General features: G+C 35.2%; 2 protein-coding genes across 4 annotated transcripts; one reads left to right on the forward strand and one right to left on the reverse strand.

Annotated features, from left to right (window-relative positions):
• Positions 1 to 345: 345 nt before the first annotated feature.
• LOC134672438 (uncharacterized) lies at positions 346 to 10,116 on the forward strand. The gene is made up of 4 exons (XM_063530337.1): positions 346 to 481; positions 883 to 1,176; positions 8,613 to 8,770; positions 8,961 to 10,116. The coding sequence occupies exons 1-3, from the start codon at positions 443 to 445 to the stop codon at positions 8,763 to 8,765; spliced, it is 486 nt and encodes a 161-aa protein (XP_063386407.1). The 5' UTR covers positions 346 to 442; the 3' UTR covers positions 8,766 to 8,770; positions 8,961 to 10,116.
• A 145-nt stretch (positions 10,117 to 10,261) lies between these two features.
• On the reverse strand, positions 10,262 to 20,542 carry LOC134672432 (neuropeptide-like precursor 1). 3 transcript variants are annotated; one of them, XM_063530330.1, is made up of 6 exons: positions 20,407 to 20,523; positions 14,839 to 14,934; positions 13,962 to 14,766; positions 13,728 to 13,878; positions 12,317 to 12,349; positions 10,262 to 11,323 (listed from the first exon to the last, which is right to left on the reverse strand). In XM_063530330.1, exons 2-6 carry the CDS (start codon positions 14,932 to 14,934, stop codon positions 10,966 to 10,968), a joined length of 1,443 nt encoding a protein of 480 aa, XP_063386400.1. In that variant the 5' UTR covers positions 20,407 to 20,523; the 3' UTR covers positions 10,262 to 10,965. The 3 variants fall into 3 exon arrangements, with proteins under 3 accessions (XP_063386400.1, XP_063386399.1, XP_063386398.1); XM_063530329.1 differs by lacking the exon at positions 13,728 to 13,878 and having other exon boundaries at positions 11,059 to 11,323; positions 14,839 to 14,929; positions 20,403 to 20,542; XM_063530328.1 differs by lacking the exon at positions 13,728 to 13,878 and having other exon boundaries at positions 11,059 to 11,323; positions 20,407 to 20,541.
• Between the last annotated feature and the right edge of the window lie 287 nt (positions 20,543 to 20,829).

Consider the following 20,829-nt stretch of genomic DNA (forward strand, 5'->3'; position numbering starts at 1 on the left):
CTCATGGGCCAAGCGTTGGCGGAGCGTTTGGCCAACGTGTAGAGGAGCCATAAGGGGAAAATACGAGCAATGCTAAATTATAACTTTGTATTATAATTCTTCACTGGAATGTATCACTGTGATCTGTTTACTCTCATGATAATTTTGATTGGAAATATGTCCCTAAATTATGCCCGTAACCTTTTCTGTTATTTGTATAAACCGAAGTCGTTTTATTTGCTCCAGAATTTATCAAAACCGAATTTATTAATTTTCTCGTTAGCGTCAAGTGTAAAGAGAAAACTCCATTAATTTTAATCCCACGCTAGACCGACATCCCTACAGACTAATTAACATAACTCCTTTATATGGAAACTGTATATAATGTAGAGCCTCTGAAAATCAGCCACAGTGGAGTAATTGGCAAGGAATATCTGTAACAGTCCAAAACACTCTGAAAATCATGTTGAAAATTCCACTATTTGTCCTCGTCACGATTGTGGTAAGTTTCGTTTGAATAATAAGGAATCTTACAAAGGCTTTGAGATCGTCTCTTCTTTCCAGATGAAAATATCTTGTACTTAGTTATTATTGTAGTAGATACCTACCTACACCTTAATTATAGAAGGTAAGGTATATTCGGGTAATTACGATTGTCGAAAACCGTTGGATAATTATGATGGAATGTTGGGTCATTTTCATCTGATTTTCGGAATTATCCGACATACGAAATTACCCGAATACACCTTATACGACGTGATCAAACTACACCGATAAAGATAAGATTAATTTAGAATAAAAACCCTTAAAACCCTTTGTTTTTAATGTACCTACTTACACCTATTATAGTGTAGTACTAGTAAACATTTTTTATAAATATACATATGTATATTTTATTTTCAGGCGACCCTCAACCTTTCTCTAGCACAGAGTCAAAACGATGCCAGCTCCGGTGGCCAACATAGTTTCTTCGGCATACCTATTCCACATTTCCCATTTCAAATACCCACTTTCCAATTCCCCCCATTCCAATTCCCAGGTATCAGAGAACAAGAAGCCGGGGGCCCACCCGCTGACGCTGCTGATTCTTCTGCAGACCATGCTTCCTCGGAACAACATGAAGACCATCAGGACAGATTTTTCTTCAACCTTTTCCGCCCGGCTTCGACATTAGTGTCTTGTAACTATACCACGCAGGCAAGTTATTTATTTATTTAAACTTTATTCAACAAAATATATATAACAATGTACAAATGGCAAACTTAATGCCTAATACTATAGGACCAAACAGGGATACCTGCATACATTTCGTAGGTACAGAGAGAGATCAGAGAGATACGTCTCATAAAAGTCATAAATTTCAAAACGAAACGTAGAAGGCTTACAACGGGGCTATAGCATAGCATAAAGCACTTTTACATTACCCGCTGCGCTGGGGTAGAATGTCGCACCGGCCACTAATCGGGACAATACGGGACTGACATATGTCGTGTGCCAGTCCCGTATTGACGATTGACTGTCTTTAGTTTATTTATTTTTTCACTGTGATATTTCACCGAATTGTCTGCCACACGTTACATGATGAAGTTCATCACTGCCGTTACGCAGGTCTAAGCTTTGGATAGGTAGCATACAGCAGTAGTTAACATTACTGTCAGCATCCCACAAGTAAAAACAAATGAGCGGGTTAACGGGAGGCGGGAGCCTTGTCTCGCTAATTGGAATCTCGTTAGAGACAAATGAAGAGTACATGGAAAGAACATGTCTTAATCACTTTTTAGGGTTCCATACCTCAAAAGGAAAAAACAGAACCCTTGTAGGATCACTCGTGCCCCCCCTCCCCTTTATCTCTGAAACTACTGGGTCTAAAATTTTGAAAAAAATACACAAAATAGTACTTTACCTATAGATCATAGGAAAACCTATTAGCAATGTGCGGTCAAGCGCGAGTCGAACTTATGTACGGAACCCTTGGAACGCGAGTCCGACTCGCACTTGACCGGGTTTTTAGAAAATGATGTTAATAATAATTTTAACTCCTTTTTTCGCGCTTTAAAAAGACCTATAGTTTCACGAAAATAATGTGGTTAACTATAATTATCTGCATCCATCGCTCCTTTTAATAGTCCTGCAGCGCTGGCTATATTTTGAGCCCTAACTTAAAGTATTATTAAAGTCAAATTTTTTTTCGCTTACGAATGCTGTTTTAAGCTGTTAATCTTACATTTTGTTTTGTGTCACAGATATTATTTGCTTTTTAAGTTATTTAATAATTTGTGGTAATTATTTTTATTTTGAATTATTTTGGAGAAAAGAATATTCGAGAGAAAACATGTAACTGTGTCGCATTTAGGATAGTTTTTTTAATGTGAAAACATAGTTTGTGTCAATTACGTCCATTGCAATCGGATACAATGTCATACTATTCAAAATTACTCAAAAAATAATTAAAGTTAAAAAAAATTGCTGACGTCGCATTTAATCGTGTCAATATGGACATTACATGTTTTTGTGTCTTATTGAGGCACACCTTCATAAGATTTTTGATAATTTTGTTCTAACAAGCTATTACCATAACAAAAGAATATTAAGGTTACTAGAGTTCACACCTTATTAATATAAAAGGCGGGATAAATAAGAAATATGAATTTGTGTCAGTTTCATCCATTGCATAAACAAATAATACAAAAATAATGTTCGCGTTCATACGACGCTAGCGGGTGGCTCTTAACGGGGCAACGCGGGCCATGCACGGGGAGCGGGCGCGGCGGGCGCGGCGCGACCTTAGCGTGGCGGCGGGTAAGGGCCTCTCTCTAAAAACCACACGTTGCGTACGCAACGCATGTTTACTTCGCCTGCGCGCCAAATTAACGCAACTTATGCAAAGTTATACTACTACAAAGAGAACTTATAAATATTGTACAATGTCACCATTTATCAAAAGAACTGTAAGTAAGTACATCTTATTGCGAGAATTAAGGTCTGTTTATAAATCTATACACATTATGGTTACGCATCATATACTTGTGACAATGATAGGGAATAGGTACCACTTGAGTAAAATTTGCTTATTAATACCGTGACTTGAGGTAACTTTCATTCTTTGATAAAAATATTACTTCTTGAACTTAATTTATATTAATGTTCTCAAAATTTTGATTTCTATATCTAATCAAGTCTAACTTCAATATATCTTAATTATATGGACTAATAAATTTTAATATAATCATTTTTTTTTTCATTATAAATAGCACAAACCAGTCTTTCCATACTTAACGTAAATTATGCACATTATTTTTTTAATGTATTTTTTGTTCTTAGCATTTTTTTATAATAGATATTATTAATTATGTACACGTATTGAGGTTATTTAATGCCTGTTTATTCTGATGTTTTGAATACATTTACCTTAAATAATAATTACCAACACTTTTGATAGTTCAAGGTTCTTGGATAATAATTACCTTTGGGTTCAATTGGCGTAAAGGACATTTTGGCGAAAATGAGTTATATCCACTACCGTAGCCTCAAAGGGTTTAACTGACAAAACGCCAGGATATCTTTCCAGGAGAGCCAAAAATCAGTTTTGTTTTGAGAAAAAAATCAGACCTTTTTTGTTTGTTTGAATTAACTGATGCCTGTATGTGGCTTATTCCTAACTTTTTGCGATCTTTTAAACTGATTTCTTGAATACAATGCTTATTTACAAAAATAGCATATCCGTTACGCCAAAAAACACGACTATTTTTAAAAAGGCGTCCCTTACGCCTCTTCTTTAATGTTTATCTTATCAGAAACAGGGCGTAATGTACTAAAAATTAAACTGTTTTAGTACCATTTGGCGTAAATTCAACAATTTCATGACAATATTCGCAACTTGCATTTAGGGAACACTACTTCTGAGTACTATAATTTCCATTTTTTATCTGAAAAATTATAGAGATGTATGTATTCACTGTCAAGTTTTCCCCATTTTTGTTATTTTGGATACTTAAACGTGGAAAAGGTCGTTTTTAAGAAAACAATGTTTTTTTACACACTACAAAAACAATTTCTTTTTTTATTTGTTTATATTACTTCAAGTATATTAATTTAATTAAATTTGGTAGGTGAGAAGAGATCTCTGCTAAAAACAATTGAAAACCGAAGGGGAAACATGTTGGGGCACCTGATACGTCACGATACTTACATAAAATCTATAATTGAAGGCAGAATAGAAGAACAGAGAGGCAGAGGAAGACCGAGCCGTGCATATATTGACCAGGCCAAAGAGAAAATTAATGTAGTGACGTACCATGAGCTCAAAACAGTGGCAGAGAAAAGAACGAATGGCGAATACTCCACCGACAAGAGCTAGGCTCTTAAGAACAACGATGATGATGATTACTTCAACATAATCACTGCTGTCCTACCATTTATACAGGATGTCCAGTAATTAATGGACAACCTTCTAACCATCGACAGGCACCTTAGGCTGGTCCAGAAAATGCACTTATAGGTTTAGTGAAAGTTTCGTGGTTTTCGAGATAATCGCACTTTTCTAATTTTGGTTCCTTGTTTCACTGTATTGATCGCTTAGGACATAAATGAAAAGATTTTTACCTTCTGTTTTTTGAAAAATATTCTCAAATAGGCCTGCTAACCGAACCGATAGGCAATACAGTTTTTCCATAGCCAAGGTATATTTTTAGAAGACCTTAATCCAAAAAAATACATTGGACTCTAACATTTTTAAGAAGTCTGATCGCTTGTGGTGAAAAAAAAAAACGTATGGAGAACAGAGTGGCCAACTTTTATAAAAATAGTTTATCTAATACTGATTCTAAAATGGTATCACACATGCTATTTACATTTCTACAAACAAAGATTATGGCCTAGATGGTGGTTAAAGTGAAGTATGGTGCTAACTAGTAAAAAGACATAAAAGTGCGATTATCTCGAAAACCACGAAACTTTTACTAGACCTATAAGTGCATTCTCTGGATCAGCCTGAGGTGCCCTGTCGATGGTTAGAAGGTTGTTCATTAATTACTGGACACCCTGTATATATTGATATACAACAATTTGTAGCAAATTAATTTTACTATAGAAAGTATTGTGCGTTATTTCTGTTTGTAATGTTAATTAGATTATAAATTTTACTTTTACATACTAAAATACTATTAGGTACAGTAGTGGTTTTGAAATTTCGTATGTCTATTCAGTAAAACTTATTGAATATGATCGCATATTTATGACATTATATTAGAGTAGAAAAAGGCATGCGGCCAGGCTTACGTACTTCTATGGATTTAAATGCAAACGTTATACCTAGACAGTAACTTTCATAAGGTTAATCCTGTAAATTAGGGTTTAAACAAAAAAATATTAATATGACGTCACAAACAGTCACAAACAAAACTAATAGTTATCAGTCTAACCTTAATTAAACGCCATAATTATCATTTGAATATAGTCATGTTTTATTATTTTTATAAAACTGATGAAAAAGTACTAGAGATGCAAGGGATAGTTATTTGGCCGGATACCGGATACCGGATATTCGGCCTGACCATCGGCCGAATATCCAGTATCCGGCCGCCGAATATCCGGTCAGAGGAACTATACCTACGTTTCGGTTTTTCAGGTGCGCATTCTGCAGGTTTGACCTGTTTCCTAGTAAAAGTTCGCGCACACTCATTTCTAGGTTCGAAATGAGTGCGCGTACAAGTCAGTGGAATGAATAATTGTTTTAAAATAATAAATAAGTACGATTATGACCGTGTCTGTTTCTTAAATCCAATTTTATTACTCCGAAATCAAGCAATGTTACTATCCGGTATCCGGCCGGATAGTAAAATAATAGCCGGATAGGTCAATACCGGATAGTAACCGGATATCCGGTGCATCTCTAAAAAGTACCCACTAGTTCAGTTTAAATTGTCAAAATTTAGTAACCCTATAAATAAAGCAATGAGCACATGAGCAGGTAATGCAAGTACCTACTTAACAAAAAAATTGACAAGGAAAGTAGGTATAACTAGGTCATCCCACGTAAACACAAAAAAGCAACAATTATAAACCCGAAATTATACATAGTATGGGGGCGCAGGCGTATCTCTTACATTGAATCTCTCTCTCGCATATATATACAATAGTTATACATTTTTTGTATATTAGTTGTGGGCGTAACGTACATTTAGCACTCAAAAATTTCCGATGCAAAAGGGCGTATCCTACACAAAGTTGGGAGTTACGCCAAAATGTCTCACAATATTTTTTAGATACGGCCAAATGCGTTGGAAAACTGTGTTCAAGCATTGATTTTTCATAGGGCTTAACGGACATTTTTTTCAAGTTATCAATACGTTAAATATACTATTCGATAAAGAAAAAAATACTGAGTATAACAGCATTTTTGCAATTTTGTCCCTTACGCCCTTTGAGCCTACGGTAGTCGTTATACGGTAGTCGGTTTTGTTCAGAATTCCAAGCGCTTTCGTTCTGTATAGTGAAATTTTTTATATCTCTTAAAAAGTTGCCTTTACGACCAAATTTTTGCACTATGAGCTTGTAAAAACAGCTTATCTAAAGGGGCGTAAATGACCAGTTATAAATTAGAAATTCATAGATATTATCGTTAAGGTTACCGCTAAATATAAATATGATTGTAAATGACTTACATGTATTTTGTCGTCCTTTAAGCCCTTCATTTGTCTTGATGATTTTTCATATCGTATCTCGTATGGTCAATATGGTCGTAAAGGACATATTTTACTATTGACAATTTTTATTTTACTTGCCCTTTATGACCCGCCCTAAAATGATTTTACCATAAGTATATGAAACGAACAAGGTCGTAAAGGACTTTTCTAATATTTGTATCGTTTACTACCACGAATTAGTTTCTAAATTCTAAATTTAAAACAAGTAATATGGACTTAGCGACACGGATTTACAATTCTCTTCAAATTAAAAACCTCAGCTCGGTGTTTTTCAGCAACTATCATCGTTTTACTCGCAGTGGAATTTCTTATAGTATATTATATATATACATAATTTCTTATATTCTATAATATCGTTGTTTATCGACTAAGCCAATCTGTGTAAGAATGTCCTATAAAATCATTCATTCATTCAATTGTTTCATAATCGTTCTAACAGAAAATATTCTGCTCCTCAAAGGAACATATTTTTTTCAATAACTTTTAAAATTTATGAAGTTTTGTATTCAATGTACACCATCATCATTGTAATTGGCGTTGCTTGCCACGCTTTATACATCACAAAATTAGCAATACATTGCGTATTAAAATAATCTTAAAAAGTGTACTAAATATCGAATAAAAGTTATTTTTAAAAGTTGCTGATGTAACATTTTCATTCAAAAGGTAGGGACCACTTTGTCCTTTACCATAAAGACGAAATTTTATTGTATCTTTATACAAATAACCTGTCAGAGAGTCCTTATGGCAAGGATAAAGTGGTACCTTTTGATTGCGAGCGTCACGAATGTTGGTCAGTATGAGGAGCCTACATTTTATTTTTAAATATACTTACAACATACCTACTCCCACACTATGAAAAGACTTAATATGATAATTATGCCTCCGAATGAAATAAATACACTGTAATGGCTCCTCTACACGATGGGCCAACGCCGGCCACTCCAAGGGAGCAAGTAGGTACTCGCTACCCGCGTAGGTAGCCTTCCCCGCGTACGCCGTTCATGCAAAGTTTTATTTTGCCAAATAGTAAAAAACCGTTGTTGAAAATGACCCAAATTATGAATGTTGTCTCGATGTGGCATTATCATAATGTAGACATAAACTTAATAACATGATTTTTTTTTTGTGGCAGATACATGAAGTTTATAAGAAAAAAAAAGATTAAAAATAAAAGCGGTGGATGAATTTGACACACATTTGTTTGAATAACATATTATAATATCCTGTGAAGTACAACACTTCACTTACCGACTATAATTTTATTTTAGGCATTTTAGGTTCACTATTAGGTATTTATTAAATATCATTATACCCGTGGATGAAAATGACACAAAATACGTGTGTACGTCAGAAGCCACTTTGCTTTTACAGGGAAACAAAGAATTTCATATTCTTTTTACCGAATGCTGTTTAAAAAAAGAAATACCTAAATTTCTACCTAAGCAATTAACTAGGATGACACAAATTATTATTATTAGGTTTAGTATATGGTCTGAAAACTATATGTAAAAAATAGGCAACATTAATAATCTTATAACTTCAAAAGTTATTGCTATCGGACTATTAAACCGCAATTACTCAAAAAGTTTGTCAAAGTGACCAGACAGTCATGTTCTTTCCGTGTTACCCTTCAGTCTTTTCAAAAAATTCACCCATCGATTTTAAAAGGATTTTGTCATTTACTTCTTTAAAACCTTTTAACCGCCAGCCATTTTCGATCGAGCGTGCTCGTGTCGCCACCAACAGTAATTGTACCACGCAGAGGAACGTTGGCATAGTTACGGGAGTTATAAATGTGCTGTAAAAACCAAATCAGATCTTTGTCTTATTTATCAGACTGTGGCGAAATGAGCTGGATATGTAATGTCTTATATATCAGACTCTCAGAAATCAGAGGATTAAATGTCGTAAGTTTTCTCCCCGCAGGCCGGCGCCCGTTGCACCAGCTGCACCACCGCGTTGACCTGCGGCTCCGCTAACGTCGGCCGTCTTCAGGCATGTCGCGGCTTCTTCCCCTACTGCAACCTCGGCCGGTGCTCTTTCTTCCCTGGAGAACTTTGTTCCAACTCTACTGGTTAAATCAGGTAGAGTACTTACTTAAAGGCTATCGGCCGCCCGTACTCCTAGTGAGGACCGATTGACCCTCACCAAAAATCATTATGTCAAAAAAAAAACCCTACTAATCATACAAATGAACTCTATCCCCTTTATTCATAAAACTTTACGAGCCTAAATTGATTAAATTATGTTCATCCCTTTCTCATATTTTTTCAGAACCTGACACTGAACCTCATAATCGATGAAAAATTTCAACGACATTTCTTTAATGTAATTAGAATTCATGGGGAGTAAATTATTTTAATACATAGATTGGCGAAATAATTACTTGAGTTTCATTTTTATTATTTATCCATGCTAAATCAGGTTTATTTTTATAATGAAATAATACAACAACTTGGCACGGTTGTCTATATTTATTTACAATAAACACGACAGTAAAATTGAATACTTAATATAAATCCATTTTAAAAATATTAGTGATACAGTTACCTCATACTTACTTTTCAGGAGAAAATACTACCCTACAGTAAAATATTATATTTTTTTAAGAGTTATTATCGTTATTATGGTCACATTCGTTCGTATTATTGTCAAAAATTTTAGCCAAGAAACGTTACAAGAACATGTAAATGTTTACAGTATATATTATTGATGGTTTTCAATAGGTACCGAAATCACGCGAAGAAATCCTTTCTCTTATCAGTATCACAGGCTCCATTTTTACTAATAAAGAAATGAAAAGATACGTCGTATATAAATATTAATTCTTTTTTTAAGCATGTGTCTTACGGAAACGTATCTTATATCTTTATTAGTAGAAATCAAATCAAATAATATAACTTATTAAATTATAAAAAGCAAAATAGGTATCTTCTATATTTATTTGTCAAACACAGCTAGTCTAGTAGTCTCACTAAAAAAAGAAAGACTTTAAACTACAAGGATATGTTGGTTTTAAATGGTTTTACAATGTTGATATCGATTAGCGGTAAGAGATCAAAAAGCTCTTTAATTAACATTGTTATTATATAACAACTGCAAGAAGACTCCAGACAGTAAATAGTACCTTAAGGCTATGATTTTATTTAAGAAACTACGTATTTGTTATATTGTCAAGACTATCATGTTTTTTACGTTTTTTTATCAATTCTTGTATTGTGATTGACAACATAAACTTATTTGATTAGCTACACTATATCTGTCACATGTTAAACTGGCCAAAGTCGTTTTGTAAAAATGTCCGATATATCCTAAGTATCACTAGCCTATTTAAAACTTATATTCATGCTTAATTAATTCATTGTCACAACAACATTTAACATCAATACATTATAGTGTTTCATTTAGATTACATTTATTGTCTATACTATATCCGGTATCCTTTGTTCCTGCGATGTATAAAAACTATGAAGCAGTGGTAATAATAATTCAAACAAATATGGACACATTATTTTAGTTATGAAAGGATTGGAAACGCAACATTTTATTGATAAACAACTGAGGTTAAATTCCGCTAAGAGAACTTACAGGAAAAAAGTAATTTATTCATCATCTAGTATAATATAATTGATCTAACTGGTTCCCATCAATTAATTGAGTCCATCGGTACAATACTAGATGGAAAGGTACCCTTAGTTGTTTTAGTTTTTCCAGCTTGAGCATGAGGCGCGCCTGCGATAACGGATTTTCAACCATTTACACTACACAACGGAAAGAATACCACGATGAATTTGATCGTTACATGCCTTAGTATTGTGCAGATGGTGAAATCCTCAAACATATATCTAAATAGTCACCCAATTGCACCTAACGTACATGCCATCGGCAATAGAAAATGCTTTATTCAGTACATTCAAAAACAAGGGCTGAATCCAATCTTTTTTTCCCAACCTAAGATGAAGAGATGTTATGTCAGCTTTAAAAATATGAATCGCAAAACTTGACCTTACCTTTTACAGTCATTCAAAAACCCGTGACATGGCATAAGTCACACGTACGCAGTACAATCAAGGGTCAAAATATCGATGTAACCAATTTACCAAAAATACGTTTACTCAACCTTAATTTTATGACAATAAGGTCGTGTATACTTATTTTAGCCGTAGCCACATCTTTACCCTTAAATGTACAGGCTACGCCTATTTAGATATAATGTCCGTAGTATAGTCAGGCTTCAAATGAGTTATCGCGCGCCGCCGCTCAGCCGACAGTTACATGGCTACTGATTCTTGCGTCGACCCGGCAGACTGCTGTTGGGGTAGTTCTTCCTCAGGAGAATATTATCGACGGCTGGCAGCAACAGGTATCGCTTACCCGAGTTGTGATAGGGAAGTTTGAGCGACCTAAAGTAATAGAACTTGGGGATTTCCTTGGTGTTGGGTTGCCACCGGTTCTTAGCGAAGGATTCTAAGGAATTAGGGGGCGATGGCAAAGGGCTGGACACATCGTTGGGCACATCGTTGTCTAATGGTCGGTGGAGGAGGCGGCCGGTCGGGTGCGTGTGAGCAAGTACTGGCGGCGGCGGTAAGTCGGCGTTGTCTGTATCTGGCTCAGCTTCGGCACTAGGGATATATTGCCTGTAAATACACAATTCACTCAATTATCTGTCACTTCGTAAAATCGACAAATAGGTAAAGAATTACTGGAAAAATTAAAATATTTTTTCCAAAATTTGCATTATACCTATAGTTTAAAGCTGCGATTTTTATAAAACACAAACAGCCTTGTCAGGTAACCTGTTCGCATCTCAATTGGTGAATTTTATGTTTTAAATATTATATGTCTATAGGAAAAGGCGACTAAATAGTCATTCAATCGGAAGTAAATATCTAAATAATATAAATAGTACCCAATTCTCTATCAATAAATGGCTTGTAGATAAAGGTACGTGAACATGAACCGAATTTCCGCAACCAGGGGCCCGATTTTTGAATTTCGACCGCTCGATTTCGTGCATTTCGTTTAAAAATATCTCCACTACTAGACCTTTAATTATACTAATAGAATTGAAAACGAGTGGCCAATACCACTCGATTCCCAATTTCTATCGCTCGTATTTCAAAAATGAGCATTTCTTTGTTTTTCACCGATTTCGAACGGAATTCAAAAATGGGCCCCCAGTGTCGCTTTTGATAATTATGGATTCATAAAATAATTTTGAATTATCCTAAAATAGCGGCCTAACCCCCCCTAACAATACACTGATATTACGGCACGGGGGCTCCACGAGGCGCCAGCCAATGCCTAAGGGCCTCCCTTTTTGATACGTATTTTTAATTTTTGGACAAAATCAAAAGGTATTTTTAGCTTTAGTTATTTTAATTCTAGTTATTTTTAGTTTTAAGAACATTACGTACCTATTATATAATGAATGTCTCTTAGTATTTTAATAACATAACAAAACTTCCGTGAGACACAGACATTAAATATATTAAGAACGATCCCGTCCGTCACCGTCAACGCAAGCTCCTGATGACACTCCTCGGTACGAAGTGAAACATGTCGAGCGTTTATGACTTAAAATACGTGAGTGACCCGTCCATAATATATTTAATATTATAATTACATACCTAATTCCGAAATTCTCGTCAGGGGAATGCTTCCTGAAAAATAATATTGGTTGAGTAATCGTATCATGATTTGGTAAAACAATCAACAGTAAAATATGTAGGTAAGTACCTATTCATGTAAAAAGTACCATCGGTCGATCGTCGATAAGGGCGATTTCAAATAGCATCTTTAAGGCACTAGCACCTTAATATCAACCGACACCAAGGTACACTTTGCTTGAAAACGACACAAATTTGCAGTACTACTAAACATTAATTGTAACGCTCGTACCTACAGGTAAATTTACGAAAGCTGGCACGAATTCAATTAATTAAGTTAGTATTTGTTAACTAGAATTAAGGCGTCTCCAATTAAGTGGAAATATCAAGTTGCACATTCCACATATAAAACACAAAATATGTAGCATACTACATTCAATCAGTCCAACCATTTATATATGTCGGGTGTAGGTACTACCTAATTTTTTTTAGTTTGGCATAATTCTTTTTGCATAGATATTTTTCTTCCTGAAACAGTGAATTTAGTGACATTACTAGCGTCATTATCCAAATTTTAATCGAAAATACAATTATGGTAAACATAACGAGGGCAATTAATAATAAAGCGAGCCAATAACAAACCCATTCGTTGTCAGCTTTAGTAAATCGACCAGTAAAGTCTCTATTAGAACAGTTTCCTACCGCCATGCCAGTCTAGTTTTGCATTTCCCGCTATCAATGTCACTAATTAGCGACAGTGGCAGCCGACGCTCTAATGACGTCAACAATCATGCGACATTCATTTAACTTTACTATCTCGCTGCGCTAACACAATTTACCTATTTGCCAGGATTTAACTCATTCATTTCTTGTAAACATACATTTTCCTAAACATGTAAACAAACTCTATTTCACAATATTTTGGGCAGCTCGAGACTTCGAAAACATTGTGACGCGGTCATGATTTTCCATATATAGAAATCTTAAATTTTGTATTGTTTTCGTTACAACGTCAGTATGTAAGGTAAGAATAGCCAATAAATATTAATTAAATTAAATGAGAGTTATGAAAACAAAAAAAATCTTTCAATCAATTAGTGTAAGTAAATTAGGTAGTCCAAAACATAACAATACGAAATTTACAATGACTGACCACGTGTTTTCGCTTTTCGAATAGGCGACATAATATTACAAGGTGGTGACAAAATCCTTTTTAGCTCGAGTCGTCGCGAACTGCCATAAAGTCGATTTTTCTTTCAGCACTCATTACCTACACATTTATCATGCCTCTATCATCATCCTTAAAACTAAGCGCCAATCCTATTTGAAGCGTTAAAGCTGTAAAACTGTCCTAAATAACTACTGGATCAAATTGACAATGACACACACTAGTAACATCGACGGCTATTATTAGATCCGAACTCCACAAGACCTGTACAATTCCTGACTAGGCCATAGCAGCCTAGCGCGGCCAGACCTACTATAGCGTCCGCCTGAAAACCTAAATGACGGTAGTAAGCCTAACCGGGCCAGTGACCCAATGTGCCGCTTTGCAAATTTTTCACGCACATCGTCATCATCATCTGTAACAGACGCAATGAAGGCACACAAAATTACCTCTCTATAAATTCAGAGATTATTTATGCTTCATCTAATGCACACTTACCTACGGATCGTTTGTCCTCATTTTCTGTGTCCTCGGAGTCATGAATGTCATTCCTATCAATGACATCGGGGAGAGAAAGAATGTACCTTTTAGTCCTGGTACTTTGGTCTCCTATGGTAGGCCTATACATTCCCAACACCGGCAAGCCAGCGGACCCTCGTTTAAAATACCAATTGTCATCCATTTCAGAAGGAGTTCCGTACCCAGCGTAGTCATTCTCATCTGGGTTTTCATATTCACTTTGAGGCATGGGACCACCCCGCTTGTAAACTTGTGACAGGGGAGGGAACATGTCCGGATTTACGATTTGTTGCCAGTCGTATATTTCGTTAGCGTCGATGTCGGAGGGTGGCTCTACAGGGTTCTGATAAAAGGGGAAGTAATATTCATCGCCACCAGGCATGTCCTTTTTGTGCAAGTGTATCATCCCATTGCGAGCCAAGGCGGCTACATTACGCTTATCGGCTTGCTGGCTGTACTGAGCTCTCCCGCTTCCGCGATAACCACCATCTCTGGCCAGCGCCTGGATGTTCCGTTTCATGGCGGAATAGCTCCGCAATCGGGCTATTGAAGCCAAGTTTCGTTTCTCATGGGACTCCCCGTCGTCAGCATCTTGTTTGTCGGCTTCATCGTACGGTGCTCTAAAAGTGGGAAGCATTCCATTTTTTGCTAAAGTCGAAATGCTTCTTTTAAAAGTAGCTGCGGAGCTTCCTCTCAAATAACCTGCTCTAGCTAGAGCGGCTATATTTCTTCTGGGAAATGTGGGCCATTGATTTGGAGCTGACAAAGCGGGCATGCTCACCACCTACCAAATTAAACGTGTAACATTTAAATAACTTGTATTTCATGTACTTATCACAATCATTTTAAATCTTACCTGGTCAATGTAAGAAGAGAAGGCCAGAACCACCGCGGCAACCAGTAATAGGCAACCGCGATTTCTTGCTGTACTCATCCCACGAAATTCCCTCATCTGATTGCAGTTATAAAACACAAATAAATTAAATCAAGGTACTTCATTATTTCTATTTTTTTATACATTAGACTAATTAACATTTAAGACTTTGGCTGCTTTGGCGGACTTTTTTAAAACTTTATACGCACATAGTTACACAAAATCGTTTCCATTTCGTTAGTTTAATTTTACAAATTCTAAAACCATTCCTATCTTTAATATATTAATTTCTGCACATTCAAACCACGTGATCTCTAATAAGTTTTATATGGCTAATTTATAAATCGTACTATATGTTAAGGTTGGATTGAATTGGAATATAATATAAATATAGGAATAAAGTCGTCTCCGACGCTTATTGTTTTGAAGACATCCTAACGAGCGCAGTATAGTAAATAATAAAGCATTATAGTCGCACGGGGGATAATAACCTGTCAAAGAGTAGAAAACGACGACGAAATTCAATTATACAAGCTGTAAGCCATCTGAGACGCATGCTCAAAAACATTTTCGTTTATCTGCACGCTTATATCTTATATGTGTTTGGTATGATTTAAGGATACAAAATACAGTATTTCACAACTATTACCGGCGGCGGAGGTTACACCCAACCAAACCGTCTGTGGTTATTCGTGAAAATTTGGGTGTGGGTGTTCAATAAATCTGTACTATGTTAACGTTATCATCAGATAGTCAATTGTAAAACTGTCATACCCCTCAGCGTTCTGACGATAAATACAATTGTGAGATAAGTTGTAAAATTAATCATTAAATTAAAAATAGTGTTAAAGTAAAAATATGCCCGATGAGTATTAGTATGGTTTTTTTAAACTGTAATGAATTTTAAGTTAAAGCACGTAAGTTGTTTTCCGTAAAATCATTAAATTATCCTCTAGCGGCCCACCATACACGGAAAATTTTGGCAATCGAATTTGAATCAGTGATATTAGAGAATAGAGTTGAATTTGTTTGGTTTTAAAATCGAACCTATCAAAACAAAAACAACTCTGTTTAATTAAGATTTAAACATTGGAGGTAATTGTACTAGTATAAGAGTCAGATCGAGATACATCTGCAACGATTTTAATACGTAGCACACTCAGTGCAAGTGTTATTTTAAACGTCAAATTTCTATAAATTATGACGTACTCTATAAGTAACACTTGGACTGTGTGTGCTATCAAAATTATTGCAGACTTACTTCGGTCTAACTCGAGGACATTGAGCCCCAAGGGGTTAAAATCTAAATAATTATCTTCGAAGACCTCCTCTAACGGCTCGGCCCTCAATCCAACTCGTCCACCCAAAACCCACTGGTTACTTTCTAGCCTCCTCAACGTTCTACTGACCTTGCTTCCGTTCCGAAGCAGACTCTAAACTCAAGTACCAATCCATAAAGGACTATGCGTCAAAATTGCCCCAAAACCAACAGAGTTGAGAGTTAGGTCATTAGGTAGGTATTTCTCTGTACTTTATTTCCTTCTATGGGCACCAAGCGGAATTCCATTGCAGAACTGAGTAATTGGTATTTTAGTCAAAATGTCGTCACCCTTATTACCTAGGCATTAGGCAATAGAGTCCACCGCCGCGCCGGGCGAGCGCGGCAAATCATTCGGTGTGCTCGCCCCGCGGTGCGCGAACATCTACCCTGCAGCAATTAATTTACTTACTCGAGTCTCTATTGCCTAGGTAATAAGGGTGACGACATTTTGGCTTAACTGCCAATATCTCAGTTCTGCAATGGAATTCCGCTTGGTGCACATAGAACAATATGAAGTACATAGAAAGACCTATCTAATGACCTTACTCTCATTTCTGTTGGCGTTGGGTCCAGGCTCCATACAAAGTTGCCCATGGTCCTTTGTGCGACAAACGCATATTATATTTTTTTCCTGAGTTTGGATGTTGTCTAATTTACTCTGTGTAAATGAATTTATTTTCTATATTGTACACCTAGGCATAATATATCCTAGCAGGTAATACTTAATACTGAAATAATATAAAATTAAATACTTATACTTATTTTTATTTTACTATTTTTACAGGCTTTCTTACCTATGCTATACAAAAATTATAGTAACATCAAGTGTATGTTGCAAGTCACTGTAATCTTAAGATAAAGCTACAATCGATGGCCTTTTCCATCTTTATTATCTATATAATCTCAATACATGAAGTCTGACTGAGTAATAACTTTGAAAAAATCTTATATTTTAAAATGTCACTATTATATAGATAGAGATATATTTATACTAGTGGCTTTGTACGCCGTGCGAGTCCTAATACGTCAATTTGAAAAAATTACAAATACTGAATCGACAAAAAAATCTAAACTTATAATTTTTACACGTCACAAATTTTTACGAGAAGCGGTTGAGAAATGCGACATACATGTAAAAAACAGCAGGTCGGACAATATACCTAAGTACGACAGCATTTCCGTCCAAGCTAGCCTAAACTTTTTTTCGTGGTTATATTCATGCATTGTAACCGGAATTACGGAAGTATTCTTTACTTGAAGCACACATATAGTATACATATACGCAGTGAAGCTGAATAAAAGTGTGTGAAACTTTCCCTTCTTCGTCATTCGGGTAAAAATATTAAATAAATACAAATTTATTAACGACACCTGGGTTGAGGGGCGAATAAAATACCTAAATTTAAAATTGGGTAAATTTTTAGATACTTCTGCGGCTGTCTAAATAATATTTAATTGAACTCGGGATCGAGCGGTTATCAGGTGTTTACTCAGGCCTATCAATTTCGGTTTATTTATCCAGATTAGCCTGATTACATTTTGGGCATAAATAAATTTTGCTAAAAAGGGCTTGATTTTCTTACTGCAGAGTTAAACTATTTCTTTTTAATAGGGTTAAAAATTTGCGCCCTGATTTGACATAAGGATTACGGGCCGCGGCCGCAAGAACAAGAGTACCGAACTGTACAATAATTCATATTAAATGTATTTTTTTATTCTAGCGGTACATAACAGAGCTCCCTTTTGTCTTCATCAAAACAATACCTAATTGTAACTCGTGAAGTTCAGATTTTGTCCACAGAAGTTTGGACCGATCGTCTACCAATCATTCAAAACTTCACTCTTGAGTTTAATTACTAGATCACAATCGATCCTAATAATAATTATACAAGTATTATACACTAAAATATTCACGGAATAAATAATATTATTGACCTTATGTAGTTCGTTTTTTTTTAGCATTAGAAAGAACTTGAAAGAAGGTAAGCGATCTTGACATGTCTTTTAATTGAAAAACGCTTTTTAAAAATCAGTAACTATTACTTATGAAAGCAGAAGAATATACACGATCGTATTAGATTCATAATTGTTACATATTTGCCGTAACTTATTTATAAAATGTGTTTTTTAATTAAAAGACACATCAAGATTGTTTACCTTATTTCTAATGCTAAAAAAACGAACATAAGATTAATTATCGATTATCTTCTCCAAATTAGACTATTTAGATATATAATTTATTGTTTCCCCAAAGAGATAATTAGACACTGTAAATTATAAAAAACAGGGTGCAGGTACTACAAAGTGTAGAAAGTGATAAAAAAATTACGCTTGAATTCTCTGGGTCTTATTCTTATCTGGTAGTCTTTAGTGTCCAGCGGGTAATTATGCCCACAAATGGCGCAAATCACCAGTAAATGTCCGGTATTGAGGCTTTTAGGGTTAAGGGTACGCTGTTAAATTTAGGAAAAATTAACTGATTTGCAAGACCGAACTGATCCCATAAGTGCTCCGTGAATAAAGTTTTGTACGGAACCCTAAAAAGATTTCATTTCCGACGGTTAAATGTCTGAAAGACAGTAGTGCATATTAGTGCAGATTAAAATAGCGATATACTGTAATTGTATTAATTACCTAGGTACAAAATACAATCATATGTGTTTATTTTGTTTTTATTTATTTTGCTGGTCTTACCAATTTGTACAAGAGAACGAATAAGATACTTATTAATATTAAGATTAATTAATTAATAATGACGGTTTTGTACAAAGTTGCGGTTATTAATGGTTTGATTTTAACTGAAAGTCAAAATAAAGTGGGTTACAAAACTTTTTTTGCAGTTTATATCTATCGCACAGAAAAAAAAAGCCGAATTACCATAACTTTATGTTTAGCATAAATAATTAGGTAAGTAATAATTACACTTTATAAAACAAAGTCCCCCGCCGCGTCTGTCTGTTTGTATGTTTGTTCGCGATAAACTCAAAAACTACTGAACGGATTTTCATGCGCTTTTCACCTATCAATAGAGTGATTCTTGAGGAAGGTTTAGGTGTATAATTTGTTAACCCGCACGAAGCCGGGCGGGTCGCTAGGTCTTCATAAAACACGTTTTTCACGATTGTCTATGAATTTACGTTGCAAATAGAATTATTTAGCGTCCCAACTATTTTATTTAGTACCTACTTTACAAAAACTTGAGACCAATTAAGTAGCTGTAGATAGTGTAGATAGTAATAAGCTTACGATTAAATACGTGCAATAGTCCAAATGTACCTCCACATCCAGTTCAAAATTTTAAAAAGCGTTTAAAATTTTAACCACAGGTTAAACTAAATAAAGTTCATCATGCATTTTTCCAATCACACGTCCTCTATGGATTAGCCGTATGGGGTAGTTGTACCGAAGTCCATCGTCTGTTTATACTACAAAAGAGATGTGTACGTATTTTAGTTGGCAGCAAATCAAATCGAGAGTCGTGCAGAGCCTCTTTTAAAAAATTAGGTTTGCCCACTCTTTCTGCACTGTATATAATAGAGCTCTGCAAACTAGTTCGCCGGCATGTAAATAAATTTCCTGCAAAAAATAACTTTAATAGCGACAGACTAAACTCAATGTTTGCTCACGACATCCGGGCTCCTGTTGCTACGACAGCAATCTTCCAGCGTAGCACTATCTATGTTGCTGCTAAAGTGTTTAATACGTTGCCCGTTGAAATTAAGTCACTCGATGACTTGAAATTTGTGACAGCACTTAAAAAAATTGTCATTGAGTTATGCCCCTACAGCTTAAGTGAATATTATAATATAAACGGTTAGTTAATAAGTAGGTATGTAAGTAAATATGTAGCTACACCCACTGGGTAAAATTGTATTGATTCTCACTGTATTGCCTAACATCAACATGTACACATACAATTTATGGCTTATGAATAAAAAAAAAAAAAAAAAAGTTTTTACATACTTACAAGTAGCCTACAATAATAAAGTAATATTTCATATTTTAAATTTCTACATGATTTGATTCCAATTCGATTGCCAATTTACCTTATATGGTGGGCCGCTAGTTGACTTTTAATGTGCAAAGTATAGTCTGTTTGGAATTCATATTTCATGAGCACACAAACTCAAACTTATTTAATTACGACTTAACTCTAATGAAACCGCTATTGCTAATAGCCTCAACATGTAAACTTTTGTCTTTACAAGTTAAATAAACTTAATACTCACATTAAAAAATTCAAATCCTCCGCCACTGCACTTTGTAAAACTTCTGGAAAGTTATCTTGCGTTTCCCGCCCGTTTTCAGGCGCAGCAGATAAGGACTACGGGAATGGTGGCGAGTTGGACGCGCCAAAGCTTTTATACCAGACTAAGTCACTCGCGCACGCGCTTTGTTCATAGGAGGAGCCACAACCTATGCACTGCTAATTGATGGGTTTTTAAGGTCAGAGTTATTTCAAAAGCAATTATAATGTGAGCAAACTATGCCTAAACACTCAGGTATATGCCTACTTGATAAATCTGCTGGTGCTGGAGCTCATAAACAGTACACAAATAAACTATATAAAAAAAACTGTGGTCGAACTCATTCTGTTTACTTAAATATATTTTTAGCGTAATTCAAACACAACAATAAAAAAATGACAAGGT

The sequence above is a fragment of the Cydia fagiglandana genome, chromosome 17 (assembly GCF_963556715.1).
Source record: "Cydia fagiglandana chromosome 17, ilCydFagi1.1, whole genome shotgun sequence".
In the NCBI taxonomy this organism is placed as follows: Eukaryota; Metazoa; Arthropoda; class Insecta; order Lepidoptera; family Tortricidae; genus Cydia; species Cydia fagiglandana.

What these genes read in the sequence shown, in the direction of transcription:
- LOC134672432 (XM_063530330.1), bottom strand. Translation starts at nt 14,934, where the DNA reads ATGAGGGAATTTCGTGGGATGAGTACAGCAAGAAATCGCGGTTGCCTA. An exon ending in TGAGGACAAACGATCCGTAG is followed by an intron (nt 13,879 to 13,961) that starts GTAAGTGTGCAT and finishes CGTCTGTTACAG; the next exon opens with ATGATGATGACGATGTGCGT. An exon ending in GACGAGAATTTCGGAATTAG is followed by an intron (nt 11,324 to 12,316) that starts GTATGTAATTAT and finishes GTGTATTTACAG; the next exon opens with GCAATATATCCCTAGTGCCG.
- LOC134672438 (XM_063530337.1), top strand. Translation starts at nt 443, where the DNA reads ATGTTGAAAATTCCACTATTTGTCCTCGTCACGATTGTG. An exon ending in TTGTCCTCGTCACGATTGTG is followed by an intron (nt 482 to 882) that starts GTAAGTTTCGTT and finishes TTTTATTTTCAG; the next exon opens with GCGACCCTCAACCTTTCTCT. An exon ending in CTTGTAACTATACCACGCAG is followed by an intron (nt 1,177 to 8,612) that starts GCAAGTTATTTA and finishes TTCTCCCCGCAG; the next exon opens with GCCGGCGCCCGTTGCACCAG.